This window comes from Streptopelia decaocto, assembly GCF_964273445.1.
Source record: "Streptopelia decaocto genome assembly, chromosome: 1".
Lineage (NCBI taxonomy): Eukaryota > Metazoa > Chordata > Aves > Columbiformes > Columbidae > Streptopelia > Streptopelia decaocto.
Window position 1 is genome coordinate 104,837,150 of NC_138663.1, and position 27,924 is coordinate 104,865,073.

Sequence of the window (27,924 nt, forward strand, 5' to 3'; positions counted from 1 at the left end):
GGACTTTTTATTTTCCATTTTAAATTCTTTGTTTAAATGTTTTTCTATTAAAGTGGATATGTCTGAATTTTAAGTGTGTGCAAATTCATGCTCCAGCCCTAAAAGGCTGGAGGTACTGAGTGTATGAACAAGGCCATCTTGTCTCCCTCCGCTAAACAGATGTTAAACAATGCCTCAGCTCCAGGACAAACAAGATTTAACTTCCCAAGGGCTGAAACTGGAGCCCAGGGGTATTACAGAGTCTCCACAGAAACTGAGCTGTCTGCGTGGGGTTTCTAAGCATGATACTGGAGGAAATATGCATCCTTCAAGGGTGACAGCTGAAAGCCAGGTGATATGCCAAACAGCTTGGGAGGGTAGGGAAGGTGTCCCCTCCCAAGACCAGGGAACACCTCCTGGCATTGCCTGGCAAACAGGAGAGACCTGTAGCCTCAAAACCAGAGCAAAGCGGGAGCAATCAAGGTCACAACCAGGCTCCTGAATCCCTGCCACTAAGGGAATTTGCTAGGCACAAACATCTGAATGGCCCTACAACAGCACACTACCGGGAAGGCAAAAGATGGGGAAAGCCCAGTTTTCACTGGGAACCTAACAAAGAGAAAATTCTTACCAGAAGCAAGTAGAAGTAGGCAAACAAGCCTGTCTTTCTTCTGAGCCATAAGGAAGGAGAAAATCCATGCAAGTCACCCTTAAAATGTCCAGCAGCAGCCTCCTGTGTTGGAATTGTTTTGCACCATCAGCTGTCACTGCCTTGCTCATTTATTATTGTTATCAGGTTATAATAATAATCGATAACTCAGGTCTGCAGAGCATCTGTTAGCTGGATAAAGCATTCCAATTAATTACTGCATTTGAACCTTTGTACAGATCTTAGCTCAAGAACACACTGAGGGTGCAGTATGTCTTCACAGCACTGCAAAGAGTGGTACAGCCGAATTGCAATCACAGTAGTGCGGGAGTAGAGCAGAGGCTGGCTTTTCTGTTCTCAGCAGCTCTGGCTTGCAGTTGTCCCAGGAGCAGGCTGATCTCTGCCTGCCATCTTGTGGGCAGGAGAAATCTGACAGCAGCACAGGGAGGCAGCTGTCAGAAAATGCCTCATCATTTTCAAGCTACAAATCTCAGTTTTGGCAGCTTCCCATCCCCCGTGTTTAATAGCAGCTGTGCAGGTTCAGCAGGCAGCTTGTCGTGTGCTGCTTTATTTTATTTTCCAAATAACCAAATGTATTGGAGTGAAATTATCATCTGAAATTTACCTGAAACATGTTTTTTTGTGTCTCAACTATTTCTTCTATCAGAATGTCGTTATCTCTTTATCTGTTTAACCAGGAGTAATTACAACTAAATGTTAGATCAGAAAACAGCTATGCTAGTAACAAACTTTTTTGGCTGGACCATGGCTATGTACATCAGGTGAATCCATCATCCCCTTCCAGCAGCACTCCATGCAAAGAGTAATTATCTGACCATCATCTAAAATTAGGGATGGGAAGTCCATGAGCATTGCCTCATTCACATGGAAGGTTTCAGAGACTTGGGAGTGATGGTGGAAAAGGACTGAATATTGTGAGCTGTTGGTGAAGGAAAGCTCCTCTGGGCCTGAGGTAGAGAGATTTTGACTTTTCCAGGATGATCTCCATACCAGGACACAGAACTGCTGCTGCAACAACCTTCATGATGTCAAGCCAAAGCTCAGGACCTGGTGCTTCTGTGCAGCCAGGGAAGGAAATCCTACACGGGGCTGTGTTTCCTTTTTTCTCCTCAGAGAGGTATATTTTATATGGGTATTGCTCAGGAGTTACTGCATCTCAGTGTTTCAGGTCAACAGGAGCTGCAGGTTCGCATCGGGAATCAGGCCTCAGGTCCCAAGTGCCTAGAAAATAGCTCCTTTATCACCAAGATAAAGGGTATAAATCCTGTTTGGGGACAATTCAAGTTTAGCGCACACACCGAGGTGTGTTGTGTGAGTGTTGTTCTTCCAGGGGCTTGGATGTCGGGTAAGTGCTTGTCCTCTTCAGTTGCAACAGGGATCATGGTCAGTGGAGAAGGACCTTCATCTTTGGAGTCCATGTCCTGTTCATGTCTCTGTTGTGCTGTTAATGGAGATGTTTATATGTTTTTACAACTCTGAAAGACTCATGTCTTCTTTCTCCTCCAAAACAGAACATCGAAGCCGAGGTGATAACAGAGAGCAAAAAGTCCAAGGCCCCATCGCTGTGGTGGCTCCCCCATTTCCTCCATTCCCGGCAATCTCCAGTCAAAAGAGGCAAGCGATAAAGGACCGGCACTTCCTACCAGTAAGTCTTTCACTACAGCTATCACACACCAACACATTATTAGCATGATGGGACCTAAGCATGACAGTGCTTCACAAGTGACCCCCTCACCCCTAGCCTGTGCAAGGTACAACACAGCTGACCTTAAAGACTGTCGGCAGCGTAACTCAGGTCGCAGCTTCCAGCAGCCAGCCCCAGGGTGGATGTTTCCATTGAGAAACCTCTTATTTTCACACATGGCCAGCACACATATGTTCTCATTCATACACTCCTTCACGTTCTCCACTCCTGCTTTAGGTAGCACTTCCAGGATCCTCCTGTAATTTCAGTAAATGCTGTAATTTTAGCCCTGGCATTAGCATTGCCAGGAGACAAAAACTCAAGGGCTTTGAGTGCTGGCTTGAAGTTCACATGTGCAGACAGACCCAGCAGCACTTCTCCAGCTACAAGGAATGACAGTTCCCGCATATAAATGGGCAATGGCCCTGTTCTGCGTTGTCCACCTCTGTGCATTTTTTTCAGATGGTTCATGTCTCACACATGTCCCTGCAGCCAGCCAAGTGGGAAAACTAGCTGAAGATCTGGTCCTGGGTGTCTGTGCTGACTTGCCACTGCTGCACTAATTTGAAATCAAGTTAGTGTTGACAATATGGTATTTATCGTTGTTCAAGGAAATGTACCAGATCCAGAAGTTTAACTCTGATTGGTTTCCTAGTGGTTTCAGCAGGACTTGGGTACCTCTGTGGCTCTGGGTGTTTGACCCATGAAAGGGTCATAGTAGTTACATTCTACCCTGTGTTAAAATTCATTGCATTCCTCAAACGATTTTAAACTCCGCAAGTCAGACCTGGATTTGACTTTTAAGCAATGTGTATGTCTAGTGCCAGCCCTTAGTGTAAGGACAGATTTGTCCTGCATCTGCAGGTACAGGGACAGTGGTAACTACAGGGATGCTACACAAATGAACACATTGTAAGTGTGTAACTACTAAATAGTCACTTACTTAGCTTAAAAATCCAAGTACATTCATCCTATTATACAGGATATATTATATAGGATTATATTAATCATATGGAAGCACTATAATGGTAAAAGAGTCACAGTGTAAAGCACTTGTCCAGGGACCAAAACATCATCTCGCCAGTCCACAGGAAGAGAGGAAGAGTTTTGTTTCTCATTTGAGAGCATGAAATGCATGTTAAGGTTTTGATTAGTTTGACTATTCTGGCTTTTTCCTGCTTACCTAGATAATTTCAAGGAAAGCATCACCATCACTGCAGGCTTTGAACTGGTTAAATTTTCAGGCCTTATGTTTCAACTGAAAGAAGATACCTTGATGTTAAGGGACAGCATACAAAAGAGTTCCAAGACAGAAAGGAGAAACAGACTTACCTGTTTCTTCTTGATATGTCATCACCAAAGCTAGTGCTAGTGTACTCATTGAAAGGTAAAGGAGATGTGACCCCCATGTTATGGATCAGAACTAGTTACAGACAATAGTTTGGACAGTATATTGAACATAAAGCTCTCTTAGAACCAGGTGGGGAACAAGGCATGTCTTTTGAAATTGTATGCTCAGTGGGGAAAGGCCTGAATCTTTGCTGTGTTTGGAAAACAACCAGTGTGTTTTAGACATTGCTTCCATCTGTGGAACACAAAATAATAATAAACAGTGAGCAACCCTCTGAGTTCTGTATTAGCTGGCAAAATTAAGTCATGCTGAAGGCAGATGTCTTGGCTTTATCAGCAAGTCCACCTTTTTCTTTTCAAGAGAGAGAATATTAAGCTTTTTGCCCACCCATATTGGGCCTTTTATTGGAAGTTGACCAGGTTCAGTGTTCCCCTAAGGATGAACAAACCAAAGCTCCTTGAGGGTTGTCGTCCTATCGATTTCAAGGCACTTGGCAATGTTCTGCTTTGGTAATTGCAAATACTCCGAGGCCAGAGTACTTCAAAGTGCCTTGACCCGTTTTTTAGAGAACTCCTTGTTCGTGGAGCAACTGTAAAAAGAGAGAACAAGGCAAAATGAAGCTGCACATGAATGCTCTGTCTGGCAGAAGGTTAATCAGAGATTTTTACAAGACACTGCAACAATGAATAGCTAATTGATATTTTGCCAACCATCATGACTTAATGATATAATTACAAAAGAAAGTTGAGAATGCTGTTATTGGCTAGCTTGCCCTTTTTTTGGCATAAGTTCTTTGTCATCTGCAAATGTGTATCTGCTTCAGAGGCTGTTGGTAATGTTTGATGTCTGATTCCAGTCAACTGTATCATCTATTCGTCAATGAACTAAAGGTGTTAAATCCCACAAGAATTTTTATTTGTGGTATAGCAGTGTGTTCTGTATACCACTTTTCTGATGCATTGGAAAGGTACTGGTGAACGCAATATTAAACAATAAATGCCCCCTTCTTCATTTCTTATGAATTCAGAAAGTGATCAATTAAAACCTGGGAATTTTTTTAAAATTATAGGATCTGACTTTTCCAAACTGCATATCTAAGTTAAAGGCATGAAATAAGTGGCTTGATTTTGAAAAAAATGTTCCCATTACCACTGTGAGGACTAGGAGAACTATCACTACTGAGAGATACTGCCAAACAGGTCACCTATGTCTAGACCAGCCAAGACTTCCATCTTAGTACATTTCGACTACTGTTTATATTGCTACCAATTAGGTGGTTATGAGCTTTTCCAAATATCTTGTATATTGTATAGTAAAGCTAGAGAAAATCAGCCACAACAGATGAAGATTCACTTCAAAGCATGACTATGTTTACAAGGAGAAAGATGGTAAAGTCCCACAAATTCCAAGAAAGGCCAAATCAATTCAAGCCCAAAGCAACTAATGCCAGTGTAAATGGGCCTGGAGGGATGTTTTGTACTGTTCCATCACAATGTCACTTTGTCATGGAGAAGAAGTAAAGAACTAGAAATGACACAGGACCTTTTCTGTCTCAGGCAAGACAAGTTTGGAGTTAGCTTTACAGTCTGCTCTTGTTGCAGGAACTGTCCCGATTTGTCTGATGAAAGACCTGATTAACCCACAGCCCAGAAGGGGATCCTTCAGGAAAGAGTATAAGAACAGGGCATGGTTTATGCCGTTTATTGTTGCATGATTTGTCCTTCCAGTTTCATACAGAAATTAGTTACAGAACTCTTGAGCCAGAGATCAAACATAGAATAGCCAACAAAGAACCTTTCTGCATTGATTTTGAGACTTGTTTCATCTACTTTTTTAGCAAATTTACACCTTTGGCCTCAACCACCTCCTGTGACAGTGACTTCAATAATCTGTATGAAAACAAATCTTTTAATTGTTTCCTGATGCCTCATAATTTCATTGCATCTCTTCTAGTTCTTAGACTGTGAGAAATAGTGAGCTCTGATTCCCCATTTCCTTTCTCCATGCCCCTCCTGTTTTTGCAGACATGATTTTACTTTCCTATCCATTCCAGTCATTCATTTTTAAAGCTGAAAAACTCTAGCATACTTAGTCTCTCTCTACGCAGAAGAACTATACAACCAAACACATTTATAAGTATCATTCATTCAGGCATTTTTGCCAATGGAAAAAAAAAATCTGAGGTGAGTACGAGGAAGGTATGAACTTGGGAAAATGAGGGAAATATTCCTTATACTTGTTCCCATGACAACCCTGCCTGTAGCACTGCTGGGGCCAGTCACTGAGTGTGAAGATGCTGTGTCATTCCAACTGCATTTCAGCCTTCTCTCGCATTTTCTCTGCATTTTTTTCTTTCTCTGGTTTTCCCAAGTCCAGCCAGCCAGGCTACAAAATCTCAGTGCTCAAGTTCAGGATGTCATGGGACCACGCTTTCTCAACCCCCTCCTGGCACAGCTGTTATAATAAAACAAGGAAGAGAAAGCAAGGAACGCATAATATTTGGAAAATCACACTCACAATCACACAAAGTTCAGTGTCAGGTTGTTCGGAATTACAATCTGAGCAGAAATCTAAGGGACAAGACGCAGGAGGTTGTTTTCCAGTCAGGCTTTGCCTCTCCCCAAGACCTCAGCTAGAGCAAATGTGAAGAGAAAATAATGCATCAGGTAATCCTATTCCACTTCCCCGCCATTTAAAAAATATTCCCTGTGTTCTGCCTTAGCATGCTTTGTACAGCAAAGGGAAACACAACTGAATGTACTAACTTTCACATCGTTTTGTACTGAAACCATACAAAGCCTCAGAAAAAAATAACTGAGTTAAGGGCTGGGCACAGGTTGGGCTATACAGTTTCTGTGTGAAAATACTGCCTGTAGCTGTTAGAAATAAAACCTACCTGGCATTACTCATTAGAATGAACTTGTATAGCCCTATTTGTGCAATAAACATAATACCTACTACCCCATATCATGGGATGATTATTTTGTACCTTTGTCTGCTGGAATGCCATGTGTGGTGTGACTTCTGTCAGAAAACATGTCTTTTCTTTGTCTTTACCTTGTCAAAACATTAGATCAGTACATTAATCGCTAAAGGATTGTCAGTACTTTAACTGATCACGTTTGTGATGCTCAAAAAAAAAAAAAAAAGAAGAAGAAGTAGAAAACACCTACAAGCAGATAAAACAGAAACTGGAGGAAAATGAAACGTACTGAAATATAAACGTTGTGAGCAGGGCTGTGTTTTGCAGCAGAAATAGCAGAGTCAGAAATATTCCCGTTGTTTTCTCTTCAGCATCAGTTGACTGCATAAGTAAGCTGCTGTATAGGTGCGAATGTTAATTCCTAATTAAGTAGTCAACTGTACTCTGAAAACACTGGAAAGCTGCTAACCTTTTATTAGTATTTCTTCTCATTTTACCAGACCTTTAATTTTTCCACCATACAAATCAATACCATTTTCTTGTGAGTTAATGAAGCAGCAGGCTCTCTGTTTTACAGGCAGACGGGGAGGTTTCACCCAGTGCCACAGGAGTCAGTACTCAGCTCACATGAATGTGGGATTAAACGCTAGTTTGCACTTATTCTACATGTTACCTTTCCAGTATTTGAATGTTTGCTTTCAAACACCAGATCAGGATGTACAGTTAATAAGTACGTATTATTTCTGTGCTCACGTAGGGTGAAAGCATCCTGCAAATGTTCTGTCTGCTGTTGGAAATAGACTACACATGATGCCTGCAGACACTGAAGCTTCATGCTAATGCTCTGCTCGGGTGAATATCACCTGCTTTATTCATAAGGTTGTCCTGGGAAGGAAATTTCCGCCACCTAGTGCCACAGAAGCCTGAAGTCAGAAATAATATTGATGCCTTATGCTTTTTATTAGCTGCAACTTTTGGGTGGCAGGCATAAAAAACAATCCTCTGGAGATCACTGCTGTGGTGCTAGCCACCTCCTGCCCTCACCAAGGCTGTGTTGGTGCTGCCAGCACCAGCCCTGTGCTGCTGGGGCTGTCACTCAGCCACCGAGATGTCCTGCGAGGTAATTCCTTGCCTACATGGTCAAACATGGTTGAGGAGAAAGGAATCAACTCAGCCATGCCTAAATTTGATAAACATGTTGAGGATAAATGCTCTTAATGAGGCTTTAGCATTCTGAAGACATCTTTAATTGCCTGAAGAAAAGTTAGTTTATTCTTAGGTTTATGTTTTTCCCCTTGCCATTGCACTATACTCAATATGCCCTGTGCACTAACTTTGAAATCCCAGTATCTCCTGTAATGCTGTTGCTATAAGTAAGGTACATGATTTAATGCAAATGATGCTTCTTGCACTAGTCTTCCCTTATATCTTGAAGATCCCAAACAGCAGTAGCATCTCAGAGCTTTGGGGGATAGAAAACAGAAGAGGAGCTTAAATGGTATTTTTACCATCTTATTGGCCCATTCATTTCCTTCTCCAGATCCCAGCTCTGGGACAGTAAGTGAGGCAGGCCCATAAATTGCCAGGCTGGCAAGGCTGTCAACTGCTAAATTGCTTCTTTGTCACTGCACTGATGGAGTGCAAGATTTTCATTTGCTAAAAGGGTGAATAGTGTGTCCTGACATAGGTACCTGCAAGTGACACAAGGCTTTTTCTAAAATCAGTGGGGAGAGTGTTCAGGGGTGCTTCATCTTACCTCAAATTAGATGCTGAAGGAAGGTGAGCTGAACTGCTCTGTGGCAAAGCCCCTTTCTCTTTCTGTGTAGGGCAAGCCTTGTTGACTCATTCAGACTTGGACATCTGATTGTAGTGCACAGAAACTGAAGACTTTCACATTGAAGAGATGAAGTGCACTGAGAAATAAGATCACATGCACATGCAACTGAGATTTTTGCTGCAAAGCATTTTCATGAGCACAATAGCACCTCTGCAACTGAAGTTGATGGGATAGCTCAGAAAATAAAGCTGCTCACATTTGTCAGTGATTGCAGAATACATCCCTATTCAAGCATTTATGCACTAGCTTGGTTTCAAAGCAATCTTAGCCCATTAAAGAAAAATGCCTATTTAAAATATTCTGGCTTTGTATTTAACAGATTATCACTGTTGCTGTTTGCCAAGCACACCCACACAAAATAAATTCACTTTGAAAACTGCCTGTGTTTTGCCCATCAGACCAGAACAGCCTTGGGTATATAATAATTTCTTGCTTAATTATGTGTTTACCCAGGACATTTAGATTCTGGTCTTCTGAGTGAATGAGGACATTTGAAGAATGGCAGCTCTCTCTCCTCCAGGATGGAGGTGTCAAAATGTTGAGGCTGCTGCTATATCTCAGCGTGCCTTGGCTGCCTGGCAGTAGGCACCACATGGGAACAGACAGTAGGTGACCTCAGGACCCTTTGGCCAGGTAGCAGTGGCACCAGCTTTCCCAGGAGCACCGCTGTGACAGCAGGAGCTGAAATTTTGCTGGTTACCTCCATTTTTGTCCTACCTCTTCATGGTAGGAACTTAACCAAGGAAGTTTGTCCTGCTGTGTTTTAACAGGGACCTGAGACTTCAGCACATCAAATGATAGCTGTAGATACATGTGACTGTGTGGGTGTTTTTTTGGAGGTGTCAGGCAGAGCAGCACATGGGGTTGGTAGGGAAGTCCTGCACCAACAGGACAGAAGGGTAGCCAGACCTTGCTTGTGTCAGCTGTAGCCCACATGACTTTCTCCGAAGCCAAAGTCAAGGTCCCGCTGTTTCTCCTGGGAGGTTTGCCCTGAGCAGCTTGTGCATGTAGCTGTGATTGGAGCTTGGGGCAGGAGGTCCCTCCTGTCCTCTTCTCCTTGTGCACTGAGTAGGACCATCATACGCTTTTGTGGGGCATTGCAAGGATTTTCATATCCTGAACTCTTGCCACCTCAGCAGCATTTGCATCCCCCTGTCTCAACCCCCACCAGAGATCATCTGACACCTTCCATGGGAAAGCTGAATTTCAGTTCAAACCCTGATCCCATTAGCTGCAGTCAGTCTGCTCAGAGCAGGTGACTGGAAGCTCATCTGGAGGACCAAGGGTGAAATCATGCTTGGGTATCTAAAAAGTAGACTGAACTGGTTGATGTATTCAGTACCTCCACAGCCTTTGTTGCATGAACAGAAGAATTTGTCCTGTGATAAGGACTTCTCCCCGCTTGGGAGAACTGGTTTTGCATTGACCTGGGTAGAAACTGCCTGCTGGAAATGTTAACTGGGAACAGTCCTTTTTTGATGTCCCCACTCTGCTCTCCTGTAAGGCTTATGGGCACCTCATTTGGAGGCTGCCTTTGGTTTTAGTCCTGCACATGGGACTAGAGCAAAGCAGGAGGTGTTGCACCATCTAGGAACAGAGTAGGACAAGATGGAGAATTAGGCCTTTTGAGACTCATTGCAACTTTTCTTTTGAGGGGAGACCATATAATGCAAAGTCTTTCAAACTGATGCTGGTTGTTCATCTATGGTGCTGATAATGACTGGGAAGAAAAATGTTCATAAGATTATTTGTCAGGTCTGCTAACTACTGCAGGGGGAGATAATAACCTCCACCGAGAAATACATGCTAGAGCTTTCCAGTGTGACCAACAGACCTGTTTTCTTTATCTCCTTTTTTGTTTTATTTCCTATTTCAAAAGAAATCACCCTGCAGTTCTTGTTTTTGTAAAAAAGGACATTGCAACAAACAAACCAGAGTTTCTGCCAGATGAGGATTTCAGAGGTGCAGGGATGCTGTGAGATCCAGGACATCATGGGCGTCACTGTTTGTCCTTTCAAGCGTTACAAAAAAGTGACAAAAAGCCAATTGGCTGTTGTCATCCTGACACAATGATTGCAACCTTAGAGATGTAATGATAACATCAGAAAACCTTAGCAGTCAATTTATTTGAAAAATCACCCTCAGGACTACCATTATTTATATCCATTGCTTAAATACCTCATGCAAAAAATGTCCTTTATATTGTGAAATAGATAATATATAATGTAATTGGATAAGTACCTTGCGCTGCTTCAGCTCCAGGCAGTACACAGTTTGCGTTACCGAATCAATACAAAGCATTCTTGGGACAATTTAAGCATGTCTGTACAAGGAGGTTGAACCAATTTCACTGCAGTTTTTGTCTAATCTAAGTAAGCAAAATCAGCACAGACTTCACAGGGTTCCATACCACTCTGTGGGCATAGTTGCTTGAGCTGCATTTTGTAGAGAAGTAGTTTGTTCCGGGGAACAAACCCATCCGTAGGAAACAGGGTGGAAACCTCAGCTCATTTGGCCTCTGATCCTAGTTTATCCAGACAAAAATGATGTGTTTTTACCAGAAACGTTTTGTGTGTGTTTTTAATTTTAATTTTCTTTTTTTTTTACATTTCACATTTATAGTTTAACAGCACCCGTTCGCCCTCCCCAATTGAGTGTTGCCACATGACCCCTTGGAGTAGAAAGGTACTGGAAAAACAAGCAATCCTCAACTAACAGCTCTGTCTCACTCCTCTCCCTTCCACATCCCAACCCTTCTTGCTTGCTTTTCACTTGCTAACTTTACCATGCTAAAAAAAAATGCCTTTTCTGTTTTTTCTCTTGTCAGTAAGACAAAATAATTACTTTTTTCTCCCCTCACTTTCATTCTTCACCTCAGATGGGTTTCAAAAGCTCGTGGCCACAAGGCCACCTCCTCCTATCGCCTCCTTTAAAGGGCGTAAACCGGGACAGATTCTATATATTTATCGATTGTATTTAATTCTCTTGCAATGTTTTTGAAACAGCCGTTTTTCTTTTTTTAAAATTTCCTAAATGGTAAGAAACTGCTTAGGCAATGCCAACACGACAGTGGGTGTTTATTCTCTGGCCATTTGGTGATGCCACTGTCTGGAGAGGAGGAGCTCTGGCAGCCAGGGTCACTTCTCCTGCTTTGTCCAGAGCTTCATTGTCATCCAGGGGAGGAATCGGCAACAAATGCAGCCTCTGTGTGTGTGCGTGTGTGTCCGTGCGTGTGTGCAAGGGTTTGGTTTTTTTGCATGCATGCACCAAACTTTTTTTTTTTTGGGGGGGGGAGTTACCTAGGAAACAAAGTCTTTTGTGCTCGAAGTTTATATGAGCTATTCACGTTTGCTGGGGCTCAGCACAAAAGCTGCAGGCAGAAAGAAAGCTGCGATGTTTGACTGAAATCCTACGTGGGAAAAGGGGGTTTTCTGCGGGCGGGAGGAGGAGGAAGCGTGCCTTGTCTAGGGCCTGGGGGTGCAGCGGGAGGTGATGCTGGCGAGGTAAGTAAGTGCCCTCCGACAGTTTAAACGGTAGCTGCCGAGTTAAGATCTTAAATGCTTTTGGGGCTGGGGCGTAAATGCTGTTTGGCAAGCCTGAGGTGCTTAATTCCCCTGGGATTTGTGAGGAGCCTGGGCGGCGGAATGGCAGAAGTACAATGGCAGCCCGGGCGAGATCCTGCCGTGTTCAACACCCACCCGCTCAACGCCTTGCCAGGGAGATGGAGAGCAATATTTTATCTTCGCCGTGTTCGCTATCGAAACTAAAACTGGCAAATGAAGTGTAAATGGCAGGCGTGAGGGGGAAGGCTGGTAGTTAAGCAGCTGGGAATTCGGGACTGAAGAGGCCAGAATGAAAGGGATTGTGCTTCATTTTTAAAAAACTGAGAGGCAGACAGACGTCCTGAGCTGGTTGAAGAGTTCTCACAGCTCACAGAAGAATGTATTAATGGAGAAAGGGAGGGAAATTAGGCAGAAAAAGGTAAGTGTTTCTCCCCTCCATCCCTTCCAAACAAAACAGAAACTTTTTTTTTTTTTTTTTTTGCAAACAAAGAGAGCCCCAAACCTGAGTTGGTAGCCAGCATCACATGAAAAGATGCTTAGTTTATTTCTCTTTTACTAGATGAAATTATAGCAGCTTTGCAAGACAAGGTGTTGTTGGGGGATCTGTTATTTCTTCAAAAACAAACCAAACCACCTATGTTTCTTCCACACAGTTTACTTTTCTCTGAATTTCTTTATCTTCCATATCTAGCGCTTCTTGTAGCATGCTGTAAAAATGTGCATGGTTTTGAAATTCCCCTTTTAATTTCTTCTGGTGGTGGCTACTCTTCTCTTTGGCCACTGTCCCCTCAGACTGGCACTGTTAATGTCTGCTACTCCCCAGCGCCAACCTGCTGGCTAGTTGTGACTTCGCTCTGCTCGTGGTCTGAGTTTGTAAAAATGAAATGCAAATGGGTTGCTGAAGTACGGAGGGGTCTTCTTTAAAACCCTGGGCCTTCTGATGCTTCTCTTCAAACGAACGGGTTACGCGGGGCCAGTCCTTGCTGGTAATCAGCAGACTGGGGTGTTCAAAAGATTGCAGGTGCAAATGAGGGCCCACGTGTCTAATGCTGATGGTAATTGAGGGCATGCCTGCAACGGCTACCCAGGAGTGCAGGACGTGCCCCTTCTGATGGAGGAGATATCCTGTAAATGTCACTCTAATTACGCAGGATGTTGAGGTATTTTTCTCCTATTAGCAGGATGTTGTTTTTCCATTGGAGAATAGCTTGTGCTGTGTGACTGAGCTAGAACGGTTCCTCCTTGTATCCCTGTAATTGATTTCTGCTCTGTGTGTCTGCTTTGTTTCAAAATTAGCCTTGTGTGCCTAAGTGGGAGACACTGATTTTGAATGTATTCATTTGCAGTCCCATCCGCCAGAGGACGAAGATACAGATGTCATGTTAGGGCAGAGGCCGAAAAATCCAATACATAATATCCCTTCTACACTGGATAAACAAACCAATTGGAGTAAAGCACTACCTCTCCCAACTCCAGAGGAGAAAATGAAACAAGATGCCCAAGTGATATCTTCTTGCATTATCCCCATCAATGTCACTGGTACAAATCTCTTCTATTTCTTTTCGTATTTATTGCATGGTTCAAGGGAGGTCAAGTACTTATTTTGTTTAATTTATTTGAAGTCACAAGATTGTGCAGTCGGGGGGCTAAGACTCTAGATTGAGGATTTAGTTTCTGGAAGACAGTGGGCTAAATTCATCCCTCATGCAGGGCCGCTGGAGTCACTGGAGCTGCATCTAGGATTAATTTGGCCCATATTTTCAGAGTCATGCTATACAGTGTAGCGTAACACTGGTTCACTGTGTAAACAATGTACTTGTGTTGTGTATATAACCTACAGTCTGTATTTACAAAGACCTCAGATAACTTTTTGAATGTAGCTGCCTGAAATAATGAAGAAAGTCACTGAAATTAATCATATGATTATCATGTGTAGCAGGATAAGAGAAAATAGAGAATGTAGGCTACTATTTGCAGTGCTTTAAACATGTGAGGCTTGACTGCGTAGCATGCAAACCATCGCTCTGAGATCTCTTTACATGCAGCTATGCTGAAGGTATAGTAATGGCATTTTCTTTTACTTATACAACATTTGGCTAGATTTATTTGAAGGAGAATTTGTTTATAGAAGATGGAGTTATATCACTTGTTAAATGTGACAGATGACTTACTTCCAGAATCAAAAATCAGGCTGTTTTTCTCTCTTTCTCTCCTTCCAGAGGGCTATGGTAAACATAAAGTTGATCTGAGTTTTCCTCAATAATATTTCGCACCAAGTTTTGATTAATGTAAGAGCATAAAGTGGGCTGACTTCCACGGTTATAGACTTGAATATCAACAGTCAGAAAAAAAAAAAAAAAAAAAAAAAAGCAGGGAGCTTTCAGTTAGCCTTCATTCCCCAGAGAAAATATTTGTATTTAATTCTGGTTTTCCAGTAGCTGGGGGCTGGGGGGAGGTCACGGCCCCTCACATCCCATTGCTCTTTCCCGTGTCCACCAGCAGGGCCTGACCTTCCTGCAAGACAGGCAGCCGCGTTCACTGTGGTGTGGAGAAAGGCTGTATGCCCACAGTCCAGCTTCAGGCCCCAACCGAGGGGCTCTGGTGTTAAAACGATGCTCTCTCTAAGTGCAGTATAGGAGCCTAACAGGTGTAGGCTTTCTCACATGGCTAACATCACCTAGTGAAGGTCAGAGGAGAGTTAGGTCTGGGACCAATGTTAACTTTTCCAGTAATAGCCCTTTTTGCCTAGACTCTACCCGCCATACATTGGAACCAAATTTCCACTGATCAGTTTTACAGACCAAGAATGGTATGTAATCTTCTGGATGTTTATGTGTATCATTCTCATTAGCACTAATGGGAATAATTTGTATGCGTCACGGGGAGGATATACCCTCTTCCACTTTCCTCTCGGAGACGACCCCCGTGCGTCTGGCACACAGAGCATGTTCGGCTACTCACAGTTGCTGGAAAACCAGCAATGATGCTGATTGAATTTTCATTTCAAAGAGTTTGCTTTCAGTTCTCTGTTTTTGTTTTCTAAGCTTCTCCCAACCCTGAGAAATGTTCACTTTTTTGAAAATGACTGTTGTTGGAGTTTATGGCACTTTCTTTCTATATTAAAGAAAGTTCTTCCTCTGCTTATTTCAGGGGCATTGGTGGTTACAGGACATCTGTCTGAAGCCTCTATTTCACTGTAGTAGATTTCAAGAAGAACTTTTACAAGAAAGTTACTTTTTAATGTTTTACATTGTTATGTAGTGTAATATGTATGTGTATGTCTGTGTATAATTATGTTTTCTATAATTATACGCTATTAAAATAGAGCTTCTTATCAGGATTTTTTTTTTCCTTTTGTTCGGTTTAGTTTGTTCGTTTTTCTTAAGATTACAAACCACTGTACCAGCAATCCTTATGTTAATGTTTTTATGGACCTGGCATATTTTTTCCAACCTGTCCCGTGTCAACTTTAGAGAGCGTGAGTGTACAGTTGTGCAAAAAGCCAGCACAGATGGGCACTCGTCTTCTTGTGGGCCTCCTTTTAACTTTGACAATACTCTGTGAAAAACAAAGTGGAAGACATTTCCCTGTGCTAATGCTATGGAAACATAAAGAAAATGAGGAATTTTCACCTCTGCTGTATGACTGTGATCATAAATAAATGTGCCTGTGAACTTGGGCTCCTAAATCCAAACTGAGGGTTTTGATTGACTGTGTGACCTGATTCCCAGAGCGGACTCCCACCTAGTGCTGAGCTCTTGTAAAAATCAGACCACTTACCAGTGCGTGCAAATAAGTAACAGCTGCCTGTTTATGTCATCCTTGGACATGTGTCATCATCCCAAAGAACGCTCTCTAAACTTGCATGGGGACTTGGCCCCATTTTAGCTGTCTCCTTCCTTTTTGAAATGTCAGCCCCTTTGCCATATTGGTCTCCTAAAAAACACCCAACTGCTGCAATATGGCATTATAACCTTAAATCGTTTTCTTAACTTAGTTGCTTAAAATAAGTCAGGCTATAGCTGAACAGATTACTCTCTGCAGACAAGTTACTGTCATTGTCCCTATGACAGATGGATAAATAGCTGTAAGAAAGATGGCCTGTTACCAAGAGCTCTCAACTCTTATTTTCCTTTCTGATTTTCTTTTCTTTTCTTTCCTTTTTTTTTTTTTTTTTTTACTCCTTCTGTTATTTTTGGCAGACCGGGCTGCTGAGAGGGAGCTGGAATTAGATGTAAAACTGTGATATACTGTGATATAATTTACATAAGAGCTACATAAGGGCTCCCTTATGTTTATTCACAGGCTTAATCCAAGCTCACATACCTCCACTGTGTTCCAGCCATGAAAATTTGTTTACTATTTCTAAAGGCTAATGAGACCTATTTATGGGTTGCAGGAGTTGGTTTTGACAGAGAGGCTAGTATACGCTGCTCTCTTGTTCATTCACAATCTGTACTACAGCGGAGACGAAAGTTGAGGAGGAGGAAAACCATCTCTGGCATCCCCAGAAGAGTGCAACAAGAAATAGGTGTAGTATAAATACAAATCTTCCGTAGATAGCTTTCTAACCAACTTAAATTGCAGGGATATGAGCTGGTAGCCAGCCTTCCAAAGAAATGAAACCTTGAAAGTGTAAATGCTTGTGGAGTTTGGGAATGATGTGGTTTGTTTTTTTGATTTACTACAGTAAGCAAAGCTATATTACTCCATATGGCCTTGATAGACTGGGGCCTTACCGAGTAATATAGATGTACGTGTTCAGCTCTTATTGTGTAAATGTTAATCAGTTCTTTTTTTTGCCATTTTATTTCTGTTATGAACCCATAGTTACGTGCATAAAAAGTAACTAGATTAAGTGAAAGTTTTTTCTTGTGTGAGGGGAGATTAAGGTAAAGAACTGACAGATGTTGCTCAGCAAAGTGATGATGAGCTGTCACAACAGCCAGATAACTCTCAGATGAGCAGCTGAATATCCAAGCTAGAGACAGCTGCTGGTACCCTATGGGAAACTTTGCTAAACATTCCTTTTATTTATCACACTCATCCTCTAGTCTTCCCTTTCATTCTTTATTACCAAGGATATTTGCCTAAAATCGAGTAGCTTATCTCACTTTTTGTCCCAGGTAAATTAGGAGCAACTCTATTGAGGGTAAATCCAGTGTAAAATTGGTATTAACCCAAAACAAAACTGACAGGATTGTTGTTTATTAACGTTCATCTGCACCTGAAGATGGCTCTGGTATCTCAGTCCGTTGCCAAGAAACTTGATGGGAAGCAGAAGGAATGTGTTTATCATAGGGAACAAGCAACCAGAGAACCTATGAAAGAAAGATGCTGTTGCCTTGCAAATATTCTTGGTAGTAAAGAAGCAGATAATGGAAATTCTGAACAGATAGGTAGTCAGAGTAGAATTAGTTTTAGAAGCCTATGGAGTGTTTTGTCCAGCAGCCACTCCTGAAAACTGCCTTTTAACTAGTTGAAATAGAGTGATAAAACCTGAAATCTTAATATTTATCTTAATATTTACCACAGGAAGATCAGCTCCATGTGCGATCACATTGCAGAAATAGGAGAACTGAGATCACATTGCAGGACTAGGCAAATTTCCCCACCTCACTGGGCTGAGATCTTCCTTATATACTCTTTATAGCAAAGTTAAATTGGGTCCAGTGCTCAGCAAGATTAAAAAAGAGAGAATACAGCAGATAATGCTTCTTGGGTTGCTCCGCGGGTCATCTCGTGCCAGGGAACGTGGAGCTGTTTCCCACTCACCCGGCTCTCCGTGTGTCCTAGATTCAGACGAGTCGCCGGTGGCGAGAGAGCGCAATGTGATTGTGCACGCAAACCCGGACTTCTCCGGCTCCGGCAGCAGGAGGTCGGGGACCCGGGACTCCGAGTGCCAGACAGAAGAAATCCTGATAGCTGCTCCTTCCCGGCGCCGGATCCGCGCCCAGAGGGGTCAGAGCGTTGTCGCTTCCCTCTCCCATTCTGCTGGCAACATCTTGGTGCTGGCGGACAACGGGGATGCCGTCTTCACCACCGCTGTCAGCAACCGCATCCGCTCGCGCAGCCTTCCTCGCGAGGGTGGCCGGGCCAGCGAGGGCCATCAGGATGCCACCGGCAAGAGCACAGGGTACGAAGCAGAGCACTTCCTAGGTGGCCAGGAGAGGATCCCGAAAAAGGGGAAGGAAATCTTGAGCAAGCAGGGTTCACAAGAGCGTCAGCCCATTGGTTTAACTTGTCCTCAGCACCTGCACAGCCCTGAACACAGCATTGGTGAGAGGGGGAGATCGCGGCTGTCAAGGATGGCCGATTCAGGCAGCTGCGAGATTTCATCCAACTCAGACACTTTCGGGAGCCCCATTCACTCTATCTCCACGGCAGGAGTCCTGCTCAGCAGCCACATGGACCAGAAAGATGACCACCAGTCCTCCAGTGGCAACTGGAGTGGGAGCAGCTCCACGTGTCCCTCCCAGACATCCGAAACCATTCCTCCTGCTGCCTCTCCTCCGCTGACGGGCTCTTCACACTGTGACTCCGAGCTGTCGCTCAACACTGCTCCCAATGCCAATGAGGACTCTAGCATCTTCATCACGGAGCAGTTTGGTGACCACGCAGACAAGGTCAGGGGCCACAGGGCGAGCTCCTTTACCTCTACTGTGGCAGATTTACTGGATGACCCCAACAACAGCAACACAAGTGACAGTGAGTGGAACTACCTGCACCATCACCATGACGCCTCCTGTCGCCAGGACTTCAGCCCCGAGCGCCCAAAGGCAGACAGCCTGGGATGCCCCAGCTTCACCAGCATGGCCACCTATGACAGCTTCCTCGAAAAGACCCCCTCTGACAAGGCAGACACTAGCTCACACTTTTCTGTGGATACCGAAGGATACTATACCTCCATGCACTTTGACTGCGGTCTCAAGGGTAATAAAAGCTATATTTGCAACTATGCAGCCCCAGGCCCCGAGAGCGGCCAGCCTGGGAGCATGACCTCCAGCCTGGCTGACTGTGCCTGGCAGGAGTGTGTGAGCCACAGGAGACAGGGACGGCAGAGCATCTCGCTGAAGAAACCAAAGGCAAAGCCAGCCCCACCAAAACGAAGCTCGTCTTTGAGGAAATCGGAGGGCAGCACTGACCTTCCTGACAAGAAAGAACCAAAGATCAGTGGCGGGCAGCATGTGTCTCACACTGCCAGGGAGATGAAGCTGCCCCTTGAGTTTTCAAACACACCTTCCCGAGTGGAAGGCCCCAACCTGCCAGCCAAGCAGGAGCTTCCCTGGGCAAACCAAGGCGATGGTGGGTTAAAGGACACTCCGTTTGACACCACTGATATCCCCTCCTTTAAAGACGAAGGTGCTGAACAACCTCACTATGCAGACCTCTGGCTTCTGAACGACTTGAAATCCAGCGATCCTTACAGGTCCTTGTCCAATTCGAGCACCGCTACGGGTACTACAGTCATAGAGTGCATCAAGTCACCAGAGAGCTCCGAATCCCAGACATCCCAGTCTGGATCACGAGCCACCACCCCATCCCTCCCTTCGGTCGATAATGAGTTTAAGCTGGCCTCCCCAGAGAAGCTGGCGGGGTTAGCTTCACCCTCCAGCGGGTACTCCAGCCAGTCGGAGACACCCACCTCTTCTTTTCCGACGGCATTCTTTTCGGGACCTTTGTCTCCAGGGGGAAGCAAGAGGAAGCCGAAAGTGCCGGAGAGGAAGTCATCGCTGCAGCAGCCGGTCTCGAAAGACAGCACCGCCTCCGTGAGCAAAGACCTCGAACTTCCAATTATACCTCCTACTCACCTCGACCTAAGTGCTCTTCACAATGTCTTGAGCAAGCCCTTTGCCCACAGGCACCAGCTGCATGCTTTCAGCCACGGCAAGCAGAGCGCGGTCGGGGAAGCCCTGCATCCCAGCCCTCCCTCCGCCCTCGCCATCACGCCCTCTGTTCTCAAGTCTGTCCACCTCCGGGCAGTCAACAAGCCTGAAGGAGGGAAACAGAAAGGCAATGTGCCAGACCTGCTCTGCATACAGGAGACCACCTTGATGGCGACTGATGTTTCTCCAGGCAAAATGAAGCCACTCTTAGCTAAGAAACCAATATCGCGCCAGTACTCTACGGAGGAGGCCATAATGTCATACATTGATGCTTCCCCAGCAGAAGCTGGCCCTGGAAAGCCGCCTTTAGAGAAAAGCTCCTCTTTCAGTGGGCAGAATAGCTGTGAGCGAGAAGCTGTAACTTCAGCAAGCGTGGGTCTGGTTGAAATCAAACCCGGGAAGGACCAAATGCACCCAACCGCTGAACACTTGCCAGAAAGTGCTCTGAATCAGAGGTGTGCCAGCTCCACAGATGGGTTTGAGAAGGGCTCAGCTGTCCTCACAGGTGATGATCAAGCAAAGAAACCCGGCCTGGGAGCAGAAACAGAGCGTGACCTTCAGCAAGAGCTGGCTCAGAGAGAGCTCTCTGCAAGCGGTGATGGGAGGCTGGAAGCTGGGCCTGCAGGCGAAAGCCCAGCTGAGGCTGAGGGAATGGCCATCAGTGATCAGCTTAAGCACCAGCCTGATCTAATCCACCACGTGCCTGGGAATATCAGTTATGACACAGAGACGGCGGCAGCAAGTTCACTCAGCGAAGCGAGTTGCAAGCAGGAAAATGATATTGCATCAGGTATCCCAACCAAAAGTGCCTCTGATGACAGCAGAGCGGACGAGACAGCAGGCAGCGTGGACGAACCTTCGCTGAAAGGTCAGTTGTGAAGTCTTTCTGCATGACACCCCATCATGTGGTTTTGGACATGACTGGTAGCACAGTCAAAAAGCAGGCTGGAATTGCCTCTGTAGGTTTAAGCACAGAGCTCCCCATATCTGTTAGCTGACCAGCCAGTCCAAAGATATTTTATACTTTTTCGGTATATTCAAAGTGTATTTTTCTGATATTTATTTCCTCCCTTGTGCTGCATTTCAGCTGAAAAATGGGAGGAGCGCTAGCCGTGGGTACAGAGCAGCCCTGTTTTCACAGTAAACGGGAGATCCCAGTTTCGATCCCTAGCGGTGCCCCCTTTATGGGCTCCAACATGGAACATACACAATGTTTAGCTTAGTGGATAAAGTCTCTATGGTGGTATCGGCCGTTTGGTTGTGCTGTTGCGAAGCATGGTGGGGTCTGACTCATAGCGTGGCCTCTTTCTGTGTTTCTAGAGTCTTCTCCAAGCGATGAGTCCATCATCTCTCCACTAAGCGAGGAGTCGCAGGGTGATGCTGAGGACGTCTTTGTGTCTCCAAACAAACCCCGCACTACAGAGGATCTGTTTGCAGTCATTCACAGGTGAACTAACCTTGTGGCAATGGAAAACAGTAACACAAAGCCCTGCACAGTTGCCCACTAACAATAGCTGTAGGATGGTTATTGAATGGTTAAGTCTTGTCATGAAAGAACCTTTTTTAGTTTATTCATTTTCTAAAAGGCAGCTTTTAAAATATGCTTTATTATGGTCTGATATGCACTCTGAGTATCTTCATGGCATGTGTAGGATGCTTTACAGGTAACAACATCAGGCCATTCTCTCTAACAAACATATGTCTCCAAAGAAAACTACCCACAGTGGTTCCTGCCTTCTGCCCACTAGCTCTGTTCCAAGTGAGTGAGTCATTGCAGCAAGAATGATGAGAAGGCATCTCTTCAATTTTAGAGTATTATGTATTCATCTGAAATTTGTGGTCACAACTGAAATTACAGATGTCTGATATTGAATTGGTTACACTGAGTATTATTAAAACCTAAAAGATGGGTGATGTTGAGAGAGACTCTGGCTCAGTGCCTCATTCAATGCATAAGAGCTATCACAGCTCAAAGTGCTATCAGTCACTGCTAGCCTCTGATATTTGACAGAGGGATTATGAGAGCTCTAGCTAATATGAAAGCACAGTCAATCTGTGAAACTCCAGAACAGCTTTAAGTGTTATTCTACGACGATAATGTATGAAAGAGTGTTCCTTTGTGCTTTTACAGATCAAAAAGGAAAGTTCTCGGGAGAAAGGATTCTGGAGACCTTTCTGTAAGAAACAGGTTGAGAGCTTCGTCTGGAACTAGCAGCCAGCCCCCTGCCAGCAGCATGCTGCCCACCAGCAGTGTGCAACCGGCCAGCAGCGTGGGCACTCCCATTAGCAGCCAGAGGTCCCCCGGGCTCATATACAGGAATGCCAAGAAGTCAAACACATCCAATGAGGAGTTCAAACTACTGCTCCTTAAAAAGGGCAGCCGATCCGATTCCAGCTACAGGATGTCTGCTACGGAAATTCTGAAAAGTCCTATTTTGCCCAAGTCTCCCGGAGAGCTGACAGCAGAAGCCCCCCAAAGCCTGGAGGAGTCTTCCCCTGCAGCGAGCCCTGATGCATTGTCCCCACTTTCCCCCTGCTCCCCTAGGGTCAATGCAGAAGGATTCTCCTCCAAGAGCTTTCCCATGTCAGCATCTTCGAGAGTGGGGCGCTCACGGGCGCCGCCGGCAGCCAGCAGCAGCCGGTACAGCGTGCGCTGTCGGCTGTACAACACGCCAATGCAGGCCATCTCCGAAGGAGAGACGGAGAATTCAGATGGCAGCCCCCATGACGATCGGTCTTCTCAGAGCTCAGCATAAGCTGCACAGGCGCCAGGGCCGGGCTGCTGACACCACTTGGGTTCTGGAAGGATGTGAATATAAGAGGCCAATGCTGTAGCAGTCAAAAAAACAAAAAAACAAAAAGAAAAAGAAAAAAATTGCAGGGCAATATCGATGCTTAAATGTGTTTGTGTTTATAAGATGTTGGGGAAACAGAGGACTACAGCTGTAGCTATTTATTACACTACATTTTCTAAAGGAGGAAGATATGCTATGTCTGTTCTATTTTCTTTTAGCTCCATTTGGTTTATCCCACTCTCATTTCCTTTGTCACTGTAGATTTCAAGGCTATATACTTTCCACAGACTTAAAAGTGACTTTGGTTTGGGTTTGTTTATTTTTTTTTGTTTTTTGGAGTGGGGGCTGGTTTTTGTTTGTTTGTTCCAGAAGTTACCCATTGCCTCACTGTAGTGCTTCCCTAGGAAGAAAGAAAAAAAAAAAAAGCTCTTGAGGATTGGTATTTTTCTACACTAAAATGAGCTGAAATAAAATTTAGAAGAACTTAACATATGTAAATACCATATTTTTGATAAAAATTTGTAAATAGAATTATCAAAAAGTGGACATGGCAAATTATTTACTGCATAACAGCTTTGTTTATAGAAGACGAAAGAAGTCAAATGTAATAACTGTATTCTGTGAATACCATTTTCATATCAAACATAAAAAATTCACATGGCCACCGATAACCACTTTCAGTGCAACAAGCCTGAAGGACGGACATTGAGCAGTGGAAAGGAGGAATTCTCTGCCTTAGCGGAGGAAATAGAAAGGCTGACTGCGATGAGATTAAAGTAACCATTTGTCTTTCTAAGGCAGCTCCAAAGAAGCTAACTGAAAAGCACAGCTGGGAGGGTTACCATGAGGATCGGTGGGGAAGGTGAGCGTGCTTCCAACAGAGCAAAGTCATGACCGATGCAAAGCCCCAGAGGGTCCCGTCCCACAGCCTCCCCTGGGCCTTTATTCTTGCAGGGATCGCTTCAGAGAGGATAGGTGTGAGAAGAAATAGTACTTAACTTTCATATTCCTATTAGGCTATTGGGATACATAACACAGTCATAACCACGTAATTATAATCTTTAAACATGATTAGTTTCTGGTTCGTAAAGGAAACAAATAAATTATAAGCATGCAAGAAGCGCTTTCGATTTATCAGTAAATATCTGCGATGAGTTTTCAGTGAAGCTTTCTCTTTGTGCTGATGAGATTCATGCTACCTAAATATTTACAAAAACGACACTGTGAAAACCTAGCTGGGAAATAGGTATCTGTATGCATTATTTATATTCATTGCTGAGCTGGGAAGGGGAAGGCTCTGGTTCATTGTGCCAGCCACATACAGTTGGGATCTTGTCTGGTTTTACCAGAAACAGGAACAGGGTGAGGGAGTGGGGTGGGGAGGGAAAGGAGACAAATCAAAGCAGCTGCTTTGATACAAGTGAAGGCAGGGAAATAAAATCTGAATTACTTGAAGTTACTTGAATTTTCTCCTCTTAAAACTGCAAGAACATGTACTTTTAAAACTAAACCCGTGAGTCGCTTTATACTCTTGATTTTTAATCAAGATAAAAACAACAGGCCTGATTCTCCTTTGGACCACCATGGTTTCCATTGATGCTACTCAGAGAACAAGGCCCTCTGTCCAGAATTGATGCAGTCGGTGTTGGTTGCTGTAGGATGTGGTTTGGAACAAAGGAAAGGGTAGTGCAGAGAAAATAGTGCGAGGATGAATGTGGTGTGCAGTAGGACAGGTCGAGTAGGATGGCAGAAAGAGCATACTTTGGTACTAAAGAAATCAACTAAAAGCTGGCTTTAAGAATAAGTAAATGATAGGGAAGTGGGAGGTGTAAATTTGGTATTTACTAGGGTGTTTTTTTGCTTTTAATCGTATAATGCATATAGCTGAGGGCTTTTAAAAGAAGGTAGAGTGTGTTTTAATGAGCAAGTTTCTACCTAAAACTGTTATGATTTTAGAGAGTCTGAGCAAGTCAGAATGGTTTAACAAATCCCAAGAGTTATTCTCCATAAGGTTCATGTCTGATTTCATCTAGCACAACGTCTACCACAAGAAATATATTATTCAGGGTTTCCTGCCATCCTCCTGTGTAGCCTGGTTGCGTTTGGTGTGTGAGGTAGAGTCACTGTGCATGTGCTACGTGTGTTGGGAAGAAGGGTGGTCTATCAGCTGAAGGGCTGCAAAATTGGGAAATCTAAATAATCTAGAAGTCTAATATAGTTTTCAAGGAGGTAGTGGGAGCAAGGTTTTGGAAACAAAAGGCTAATCACATTAGCGGCTTGGTTAAGAAAATGAGTCTGAACACAAGTGAAGTGAATGAATGAGAATGTTTTAAGAGGGAATATTTAGCATATAACAAGCCACTGTCTGGAGGACATGAGGAACGGAAGTTTAGATATTGGGCAGAAAATCCTTAGTTTATCATCTTCAGTCATTTTCCTTAAAATTTTACCAGGAGCACTTTTACAACATGTTTAATAGTCCTGAGTTAAACAGTCATTCAAAACTGTGAAGAGAATACAACTCAACTGACTTAGATGATACCACTTTTTATTGCAAGTCAGTAATTTCATAGAGATGATAAGTATATACACTAAAAAAATGTTTCTGACTGGAACGAGGCAATACTTCACATACAAAACAGCCACAGAACAATCCCATTATAACATAGTATTCCTTCTTTTGTTTAATTTCCTAGTTTACATTTAGCAGATTGAAACCCAAATAAAGAGAGATTCTAAATCCACTATGAAGAACAACGTGGGAGTCAGAGGAAGACGAATGGTGGGGACCTCTGTAGTGTTGCCATTAAGGCACCGGAGGACAAGCTGTAGAGCAAAGGGAACATCACTCACCTCTTGAGACAGGGTACAGAACATGCATCAGGGAACCACTGAACTGTCATTTCAACCTACTGTTCCGTTGTTTGCACTGATGTTATGGAAATGATTTCTGAAGTTATACAGCTGTGTGTTCTGAAAAATAACATTCCCCCTCTTTTTCTTTTCTATTTTTTTTTTTTTTTTTTGGTTGTTGTTTTTGTTGTGGCAGCATAGAGGACATGGAATAGTTGTAGCAAATAAAGCATGTTTGCTTTTGCCAAAGGTCAGTGATAGAGTGCATTTGCTACAATGGTGGCAGATAGAGAAATACTGTAGGTTATGACTTAAAGAATTAAAATTAAAAAAAAAATTAAGAAGGTTACAGTGTAACTATTTTGGTACTAGCACCAGTTCATGCTGGCAGAAAAGACAATGGTTTATGGACTTGCATCCATTTTGTATTTTTGTAATATTTGTAAATACGAACTTTTTAAATTGTTGCAAAGATGGTTTCTTTTGTAAAATGTTTTCAAAGTTTACATTAAATCCAAGCCTTTGTATATTTTAGAGCTGTGCAACACTTTAAGTCTTGTATTTATTTTTAGTAAAAACGGTGACAGTTTCCTTGTGAATCCCTCTCGAAAAATGTGTCAGAAAAGTTTGATTACCTAGAAAGTGTGTATAGAAACAGCAAATAAACGTGACTGCAATTAAATCACACCTTCTCCTTACTTTCTTGTGATTAGATATGAAGCCTGTTCTACGGGCTACAAGTATGCGATTTCTAGAGGTTTTCTCTTAAACTTTTTTTTTTTTTTTTAATAAACTAAGGGGAAATCTGTTACTTCATTGACTTTAAGTGGAATTTTGCCCACAAGTACAATTTTGCCAGAATATAAAGAATGCTGAATTTGCCCCATGTCTTTTATTGATAAGAAAAAGGTAAGAGAAAGGAAGCTGGGATGAAAAATAGTGGAAAGACTGCTACTTTATCTGCAGCTGGAAAACAAAACAAATTGCAACATTTCAGACCCAAGGCATAGAGAATCCAGTGACTGAACCTTATCAGATAAAGCAAGCCATGGGGAAAAGGCAGGCCATAAATTCTGAAGAGAAACTTAGAAGTGCAAACGCTACTTTAGCTTAAAACGGTTTGGTTATCAGTAGGTTGAGAAGTCAAGACATGGAAGCTAAGTGCTTAAATGATAGCCCCTGCATGTGTCTTCAAAAATTGCATACTTGCAGGAAAAGTGGAGGTGAAGATTCGTGTCATGAAACTTTGGGTTTAGCTATCATTTTGTCAGCAGCTTTTTCACACTGTACTTGGTATTTTAAAAATGTTTCTAGAAAAAAAAAAGTGCTTCAATATGCATGTCTGGTGCCTTAGAGCACAGCGAAAAAAAAACAGCATTGGGGGATGCTGCTGGGCTATCTGCAATCATGCTTTGCAAGGATACAGGCATTGTCCCAATAGCTGTGTTCTTAGAGTAGGCTCCAAGTGGGAATCAGTTTGTCTAACATTTGTTTTAACCAGATGGCCAAGCAGTTAATGATTATGTAGATCATTTCCTGATGTACTGTGTGCCTTCCCAATCCAGAAATACAGATAAGCAAGACCTGTAGAAAGAGCTTAACCCCTAGAGCCAGGCATAAGCTGCTTCTCCTCTGCCTGCTGTATGCCTGTATATTTTTTTCATGCTCAATGGAAGAGAAGATTAAACATTAGGCTACATAAAATATAACCAGTGATTTTTAATATATACAAGGTGAAATAATTGTAATTATCTATAATATATGTGAAATCAGTGACTTTTTAAAGTCTTTCTAAAATTCAGGCTTCAGTGTGTACCTTTGGGTACGTGTACATGGCATATAACTGTCAGGCCCATCCAGTGATAATATAAACTCTATACTATAAATAGTATCACTGCATTCATTATACAAGGATTTCTCAGGTTGTACTATCCTGCTTCTGGGAAAGCATCCCACCATGCTGTGTGGGTATTTAAAAGGAATGTATATAACCATGCATGGGAAGAATTATGGGTTTGGGGGCTTTTTTTTAGAGGATAATAAAGCACATGGGTGCTAAAACTTAGATGCCACATCGAAAATTTCGACACCTTCTCCCCAAGGTGAAATTCAACCTACACCCAACAAAACTTCCTATACACTCTTCCTATAGTGTTCTCAGAGACCTGGCAACTCAGCCCACACATCCAAGCCAGTGGGTTCTTCCTTGAGCCAACAAGCAGGAGGCATGTCTTAATCTCAATCTCTTGCTGAAGCATTTATTAGAAACAGGGGTATCGATCCACATGAAAAAATCCTGTTTAAGAGAGGGGACTAGTGCAGGCATTCATTGCAAGTACTGAGTGTTAGTGCCTGCTCTTGAAAGCACTGCTGGTCACATCTA

The 27,924-nt window shown here is 43.3% G+C and overlaps 1 protein-coding gene across 1 annotated transcript in view; it reads left to right on the top strand.

Annotated features, from left to right (window-relative positions):
- NHS (NHS actin remodeling regulator) overlaps nucleotides 1-27,107 on the top strand; it is a gene marked incomplete at its 5' end in the record, with an annotated part of 259,114 nt that extends 232,007 nt beyond the window's left edge. The window contains 7 exons of the mRNA XM_082063690.1: nucleotides 2,161-2,294; nucleotides 11,067-11,129; nucleotides 13,354-13,546; nucleotides 16,407-16,538; nucleotides 17,804-20,761; nucleotides 21,214-21,340; nucleotides 22,025-27,107. Coding sequence (XP_081919816.1) covers nucleotides 2,161-2,294; nucleotides 11,067-11,129; nucleotides 13,354-13,546; nucleotides 16,407-16,538; nucleotides 17,804-20,761; nucleotides 21,214-21,340; nucleotides 22,025-22,649 — 4,232 coding nt within the window. The 3' untranslated portion in view covers nucleotides 22,650-27,107. The remainder of the gene's footprint in view (nucleotides 1-2,160; nucleotides 2,295-11,066; nucleotides 11,130-13,353; nucleotides 13,547-16,406; nucleotides 16,539-17,803; nucleotides 20,762-21,213; nucleotides 21,341-22,024) is intronic.
- Between the last annotated feature and the right edge of the window lie 817 nt (nucleotides 27,108-27,924).